Source organism: Triplophysa dalaica, chromosome 24, assembly GCF_015846415.1.
Source record: "Triplophysa dalaica isolate WHDGS20190420 chromosome 24, ASM1584641v1, whole genome shotgun sequence".
NCBI classification, from domain to species: Eukaryota; Metazoa; Chordata; class Actinopteri; order Cypriniformes; family Nemacheilidae; genus Triplophysa; species Triplophysa dalaica.
In genome coordinates, this window is record NC_079565.1 from 9,424,552 (window position 1) to 9,432,500 (window position 7,949).

Here is a 7,949-nt window from a genome sequence, read left to right on the forward strand (position 1 = left end):
AAGATATATGAATATCAAATACATTTTTATTCTTCTTTTCTTAATTGTAGACCGAGTCATGTAACAATTGAAACAAAATCTGTCACAAGGGTTTGAATTGTATGCAAACTGTTATATTGGAAACAAAAACCTACATCAAAGTTCACTATTAAAACTATTTTAAATCTAAAATAGTTGAAACATGTTTTGGAATTTGATGTTCAGTTAGACATACAAATGATGTAGAATTTGATTGCTCACTGTAAAATGAAGAGAAGAGATCTGATCTGGAAGGGTTTGAACGTTAAGGATATTCCAGAGGCTGTGTTTGAGACGGGAATACTGGGATCAGGTCGCTCCAGAAGATCACAACTGTAAAACAAAGTTCAGAAAATTAAAGACAGTTCACCCCAAAACAAAACTTCTGTCATCATTTACTGATGTTCCAAATCTATATAAATGTCTTTGTTATGATAAAAACAGAGAAGATATTTGTAAAAATGCTTGTAACCAAACAGTTCTTGGCCACCATTGACTACCATGGAAGAAAAATGTTAGAAGTGCCCTGGAACCGTTTGTCATTCTTCAAAATATCTTCTTTTGTGTTAAACAGAACAAAGACATTTTATAAAGCCATTTTTTACTATGGTAGTCAATGGTGTCGAAGAACTGTTTGGTTACAAGCATTCTTCCAAATATCTTTCTCTGTGTTTAACAGCAATTCATACAGATTTGGAACAATCGGAGGATGTGTAAACGAAGACAAAAGTTTCATTTCTGGGTGAACTGTTCCTTTGAGAAGTGTGACATTACAACAATAAAGCATTTTTAGGTTATGAATTGTATACTCACTGCCAGGCCTCTTTCACTGGCAAGGAAGTGGACAGAATGGCCGTCACAGAGCTTCCGTGAGACTCGTACAGGCGTACAAGAAGGGCATTCTTCTTTGCTTCCGCCTGCAAGCAAAAGGAAACCTGTTGACTCACTAGTACCAGTCAGTCTGTTGGGAGAGGTCACAATCATAAGGGTGGGCACCTGTTTGATGGTCTCCAGGATGACCGCAGGCGAGGTTACAGAGAACGCGCTCCAGGATTCAGAAATGACAGCGTTATACAGGCGGAGTGGGAAGTTGAGGTTATAAGCAGACTGTATAACCGAAGATTCCTGGAAGGTGCCTTTTTTCAGACAAAATTACGCTTTTACTCATTGTTTTGTCTGGCAATGCTTTTGGATATGTGATGCACCCACCTGTGTGTGGCATTAACGCATAGGTGAACTGATGACAGCCCATATCAGCGTTGGCATCTGGGGATTTTGGGGCACGAAGCCTGTGGGTATAAAGCAGACAAGACGTGAGTCAGAACATGTTGTGATCTTCCAAATGCTCAAGAGATATTTTTTATTTTCATTATACGCCCCACCAAAGAAAGCAATCTTTTCTGACTCCCAACCACCAGAAATTGCCTCATGTACACCCACCCTAATGTATCTTAATGATGTCTCTGGGCTCGTCGGAAAATGATGTTGTATTTGTTCTTTGGTAACTTACAGGGACATGACCATGATGTTTTGATGTATGGAGTAGCCGTATTTACAGTTGTTGAGAAGAGCCACGCCAAACCCGTACTCGGACAGATCCGCCCATTTGTGTGCCCACACCTAATAAACCATGAGTTCATGCATAATGTAATGTTCTCGGAAAAGACATAAAAAATTAAGACAGTATAAGGTCACACTCTAGTACAAAGTCCTGTTTTTAATTTAAACAGCCAACTTTGTTGTTTACTGAGTCTTTGTAATGTGAAAATAAATCGGAGAAGTTTCTAGCTAGATGTATGGCACCATTCTATCATTTAAGTCTACAAATTGGTAACGGGGGCGGACGTGTTTATAAAGGACTTTGAACAAAGCACTTATCCATGTTACCTCAAAGCGAGCCCAATCCCATGAGGTGTTTCTGTGCGTAGGCCTCTGCAGGTGTCCAAACTGGATCTCATAGGTAGCGCTTGGGTTACGCACCTGCACGGGGAACTCCACTTTTAAAAACTTGTGTGCTTCTTCCCAGTCAACCTGACAACAAGATATCCATTACGCTTCACCCCTTTCAAGGTCCAATATTTAAGATAACAAAAACAGCCGTAATAAAGAAGTTGATCGGCCTTCACCTGGGTATTAAATTTGATATAGGGGCAGCAAGCATCAAGGATGATCTCTTGTGTAATCGTGCTCTTGTTACTGATTCTCAGCGAGAAGGTGACGCTTCCTCGGATTCCACCTGAGCTCACCACTTTGGCAGGTTCGATGATGTCAATGACTGGCTGCCTGTGAAAATGGGTTCAAAGGTGAGTTCACATTGGATCACAAACTAATAAAAGAGATAGTTCACCCAGAAATTATTCCATGATTTACTCACACACGTGTTAATACAAACCTGTATGACTTTCTCTCGTCTGCAGAACACAAAAGAAGATATTTTGAAGAATGTTGGTAACCGGACAACATTGACCCATATTGACTCTCATTGTATGGACACAAAACCGTTTCTTAACATATCTTCTTTTGTGATGAAAGATTCATCCACAGGTTTTGAATGACACGAAGGTGAATAAATGATGACATTCTTTTTATTTATGGGTGAACTATTCCTTTAACCGAAAAGAAAATTAACTTTGACTCACCTTGTCTGAAGGTGATAGTCCATCACATCCCAAGCATCCCAGTACAGAGGTACATCATCAAACAAAATAAACTGATTCGCGAAGCAACCTTCTGATATGGCTTCCCTACGAGATGTAGACGAAGAACCAGTTAAACCAGCCAACATCAATTTGTATAACCAATGCTATTGGTTAACCAGTTGCAATCTGTAACATTTGCCTAAAAGGTGGTCCACTTGTTTAATCTAAAGTTATAGTTTACTCGCCTCAATCACAAAAGAAGACATTTCAAAGAATGTTGGTAACCAAACAGTCACCGCACCCATTCACTTGTATTGGTTCAGTGTCCATACAATAGAGTGAAAGGGTTGCCAATATTCTTCAAAAATATCTCCAGAAAGAAAGTCATACAGGTTTGAAATGACAAGAGGTTTAGTAAATGATGAGAGAATGTTCATTTTTGGGTGAACTGTCTCTTTAAGCCATAAAGGGCTCGGCATTGCGCTTTCGTTCTGCGTTTTGGGGTAAAACGAACCTCGAAAACGCTGAGAGACGGTATAGTGTTTTCGAACAATCCAACACCCCTTCGTTTCTGGAGGCGGGGTTTACATGACATAAGATGAATAAAATGACGCGTTATTTCCCACAGACCGGGTGGCGCTATATAACACACCCATCTATTACGTAATGGCCATGGACCAATGGTGGCACGAGGGTGTTTACCGGCCAGATTTAGTCAGATAAATCGTTTTTCGATTTTGAATCTAGTATGCTGAGCCCTTAAGGATGATTAACTCATTTGCCGCCAGCCTCTTTAAAAAAATTACCAGCCAACGCCAACGTTTTTTAACATTTTCACCCAAATTTAATGGCTCACAGTAAATGTTCTGTTAAGAATATATGGATAAACAATATGTCAAATGAAAGAACAGAGTCTCAGCTTTTAAACAAAATAAACCATATTCTTCTATCTTCATTTGTTCATTTTTTATCACTCCGTAGATGTGGGTAGGTTTCTTCAAAAATGCATCATTTTGATTAAACAGCTAGATAAGATAATTAACGATCCGCTAAAAACCGCTAAAACATATACGTTTTAGGTTCTGGGATTCTGTACTTTTTCCCAGTGGTGTGTAACAGCGCCACTGGCTGTACAACATTACAAACACTGATTGCCGTAAAAACTCGTCTTTGGCGGGGAAGTTTTTTTTTTTAAATGACGAGGTAACTCGTCAATGGCGTTGAAAGAGTTAAAGGCAGTCAGTGATTGGTTAAAAGAATCCGAACTCAAACACGTTCACTGGAGTAAACAAAATGAAGATGCTTGAAAGCCCAACCTGTTTGTCTGCGCTAAAAGCACAGATGTCAATCGACCTGCTCTGTCTATCACAGCCTTCAATATGCCATTCTCCATCTGAATGCTCCCATCGTCCTGAAACGCAAAGAGAGGTCATGAAAGGTCAAAAGCAAATGCACAGACTAAAGGAAAATCATCAGAGGCAATAAGGTACCATTGTTGTGACAGAAACAGAAGGGACAGACTCGGCTGTGTCTGTTACTGGAGATACCCCCACGCTTGGAACTCGCACCAAAGCTGCAGCAACAAACAAGGACCAGAATGCAACAGGCTGATTTATTAAAAAACCTTTCATGAGTAGGAGATCGTGTGTAAGGTCATCAGCACAATGTTCTCTTTTGTCTGAGGAATACCTAATCTTGTTTTGAGTTCCTCCCCTGCTAGTGATACGACCTCGGTTCTCTCCCAAGGCAAAGTGTTAAGCACAGCCATGTTGGATGATGTTGTGTGAGCGGGATCAGAGAGCAGTGACTCACACGCAGAGAGCAGAAGTTTGAACCCTGTGGTGCGTATCTCTGGAAAGATAGTTAACATCCTCTGATGTTACGGTCATTGTGGTAAAGTTCAAAAAGGTGGTGATGATGGGGTGTAAGTTTTTGATTGACATTAGGATGACTACATGATAATAACTATGGTGTACATAAAGAAAAAGCGTAAACACCAAGAGCAGTTTACCTTCATAGTACTTCAATGCATCCTCAACAACCATCTCAATACAGCTTCCAGGAATAACATCATGAAACTGGTTGAGTAGAAGCAATCTATAATAATAACACCCATGAGATCCCTCAGGAATTTGATCTGTATGCTCATCAACAGGACGTCTCACGCTTAAGTTCTTACCGCCACAGTTCTTGAAGTTTGCTTGCAGGGTATGTGAAGTTTTTCCCCCTGCACAAAGCCAGACAGCTGGCTACCTCTACATCATGAAGAAGAGCTTCACACTGTCGATTGCCTAACTTTATCTGCAGCACACGAAAACAGAATTAAAAGGGGACGTATCATTGATAAACATTTTCATTTTTTATTATAGAATGTACTTTTGAAGGTCCAAAGTGTCATTTTTTTGGAGGATCTATTGACGGAAATGCAATATACGTTACATAACTATCAGAGGTGTATAAAGACCTTACATAATGAAGCGTTATGTTTTTATTACCTTAGAATGTGCTATTTCTATCTACATACACCGGGGGTCCCCTTTGCCATTTTTATTCTACAGTAAGAATAAACGGACAAACTGCTCTACAGAGCACGTTTCATAAATGCAGGATCTCCAAAGAAGCAAAAACGTGACGACATCTTAGTTCTGTGTCAGCCACCGTAGTGCTTCAAAAGTGAGGTGTGGAATGAGCCATTGGTTGCAATTCGCAACCTCACCACTAGATGCCGCTAAATTTCTTATACTGGACCTTTCAAATGACAGTTCACCTAAAAATGAAAAAATTCTGTAAAGATTTTCCCCCTCTTGTCATTTCCAACCTGTATGACTTTCTTCCGTGGAACACAAAAGAAGATATTTTGAAGAATGTTGGTCCCGCCGTTGTTCAGTTACAAACATTCTTAATTTCTTAGTGTTCTTTTGTGTATGGCATACGAAAAAAGTATGTTTTGTCAATGTTTTGAAACGACATGAGGTTGAGTAAATGTGAACAGAATTACATCTTTCCCTGAACATTTCCTTCATTCTCAACACTGGTTAGTTTGGTTCGAGCCATTTTTAAATCCCTTCTGCGTTGGAAAAATACTTCCGAACCCAAGGCCACTAAAAAAGTGTGTGGTCAAAAAGAGGACGTGTTTATAGCTGAATCATTGACCTTTGCTTGGGTGGTATATGTGCCATTGTGCAGTTCGAGGAAGAGCTCGCCAACCCACGTACACAAGAGGGCCGAGTCTGACTCCAGCTGAGAGAACAGGAGATCAGGACAGGACACCTGAACCCTGGATGACACATCACAATTAGAAATTCGCATGAAAGCACGTTCACTCAGGCGTGACACGTTTCACATTACCCAACAACACTCTTCCCTTGTGCAAGCAAAAGGAAATGTCACATCCACAGACAAAAAGGAAACTCACTTTGGGAGGCCGTCTGTATCCCGCACACGTTCCAGACGGTCAATCATCAGCTGTGTGGGGCCGCCGCCCCCGTCTCCAAAACCAAACAACACTGCGCTGTGATTGGCCCGGCCCTTATCTTTGTTGTTCTTCACTGTGTTGATCAGCTGGTGAGACAGATACAGTAAGACAGTGTTTAGAGAGAGAGAGCTAGCAAATGATGCGCCACATGTCTGCGTAGTACAGTACGTACATCTTCCACTTTGCCCTTCATCTCATACGAGTTACCAGGAGGAAAGTGAGTGAGAACTTGCGCGCCGTCAATGCCCTCCCAAAAGAATGTGCTGTGCTGGTGGAGAGAGAGATGTGTGTTAATGTCATAAATTACTTTAACAAAGGCTTTTATGTATGCGGATTCCTCAGAAAAGGTATTGATGTGGTCGGAACGTACCGGAAATGTGTTAACAAGGTTCCAGCTCAGCTTTTGAGTGAGAAATCGCGTGATCCCACAGCCTTTCATGATCTGAGGGAGCTGAGCGGAGTAACCGAATGTGTCTGGCAACCAGAACTGTGAGAGGCATATGGGGAGCAGTGGGTTAATACACACGGTGTGTGTCTGGCTTGTTTCATTTGGAAGCTTAAAGATCCCTCAAACCATTACATGACTGTACTCCAACTGTGCAAAATTGTTATAAGCTTTAAAATGTACATTCTATTTAATGAGAAAACTGAGCACATGATTACTTATGTCCAGCCCCTTAAAAATTCCTGCACGCAGTAAATCACAGTTTATGGCTGTAATGAAACTAAGACAAAAATAGAAAATTAAAGAAATGATCCCTTTAATTTGCCTGTTAAATCTGGAAGCCTTCCTGACTACTATTTTACTGTCTTTTTTATCTATAAATTCGCAAAGCAAGCAGCAAGTGATTGTGTATATAAAGTATTAAGACTTGTGTGTTTGTAAATATGTCTAATAAGCTTAGTTAAAGATTCCTTTAAAAAGATAGTTCAACTAAAAATGAATCATTAAAGTGTTAAACCAAATCTGAATGACTTTGCAGTACACAAAAGGAGATGTTTTGAAGAATGTTGGCACCTAGGGATGTAACAATATTATCGTGTTTTCGCAATAGCAAAATTGTCTCAATATCATTGTGGTCACATGACTGTATGAAACCATAGGTCTTCCGGGCCTAACATAGAGAACGTTTAAAATATAATAGATGATACCTTTGGCTAGGTCCATCTGGTAAAACTATTTTATTTTATGCAAGGGAATTTTAGGTCATTTGACTTTGATTCAGACTTCTAAGCAGCATGTTTGATTAGAGGATAAAGAAAAGAGGATGCTTATGGCACGTCATCCTTTGTCATTTTAAACATTGCAATAAATATCATGCCTTGGATGTTACACTGAGGTATTATCAAATTGTTACATCCCTATCGATAACCAAACAACATCGAACCCCATTGACTTTGGATATAAAACCAATGAGACATTTCTCAAAATATCTTCTTTCGTGTTTCACAGATGAAAGAGTCATGGTACAGACTTTGTATTTTTGGGTGGACTGTCCCTTTAATATTTCTATAATCTGTCTTGGTGTTGTCTCTCTATTTATTTGTCTCTTCTCAAGGATTATCTGTGGGTTGTGTCTTGATTTATCTTCTCAACTTTGAACAAGAGAAGATATGAGCTTTGAGATGAGTTTTTTCTTTTCCCCAGGGAGTGTTTATATCTGTGCGGATAATGTTGTGTATGGAGGGATTTCAGGACAAGAACTTTCATTTGAAGTAATAGGAGTGGGCTTATGGGATAATGCATGAAGCCTTTCATTGCACCTGCAGCTCATGACCCAAGAACATCATACTGAAAACAGCTTGCAAGCAATGGT

General features: G+C 40.0%; 1 protein-coding gene across 1 annotated transcript in view; it reads right to left on the reverse strand.

The window, feature by feature from the left end:
- Positions 1-6: 6 nt before the first annotated feature.
- Positions 7-7,949, reverse strand: part of man2c1 (mannosidase, alpha, class 2C, member 1) — an 11,936-nt gene continuing 3,993 nt past the window's right edge. The window contains exons 10-26 of the mRNA XM_056740389.1: positions 6,503-6,619; positions 6,305-6,400; positions 6,073-6,218; positions 5,811-5,934; positions 4,837-4,958; positions 4,669-4,754; positions 4,347-4,508; positions 4,148-4,230; positions 3,974-4,068; positions 2,658-2,762; positions 2,145-2,301; positions 1,906-2,049; positions 1,529-1,638; positions 1,228-1,307; positions 1,015-1,154; positions 832-935; positions 7-351 (exon numbers count right to left, since the gene is read on the reverse strand). Coding sequence (XP_056596367.1) covers positions 237-351; positions 832-935; positions 1,015-1,154; positions 1,228-1,307; positions 1,529-1,638; positions 1,906-2,049; positions 2,145-2,301; positions 2,658-2,762; positions 3,974-4,068; positions 4,148-4,230; positions 4,347-4,508; positions 4,669-4,754; positions 4,837-4,958; positions 5,811-5,934; positions 6,073-6,218; positions 6,305-6,400; positions 6,503-6,619 — 1,986 coding nt within the window. The 3' untranslated portion in view covers positions 7-236. The remainder of the gene's footprint in view (positions 352-831; positions 936-1,014; positions 1,155-1,227; positions 1,308-1,528; positions 1,639-1,905; positions 2,050-2,144; positions 2,302-2,657; positions 2,763-3,973; positions 4,069-4,147; positions 4,231-4,346; positions 4,509-4,668; positions 4,755-4,836; positions 4,959-5,810; positions 5,935-6,072; positions 6,219-6,304; positions 6,401-6,502; positions 6,620-7,949) is intronic.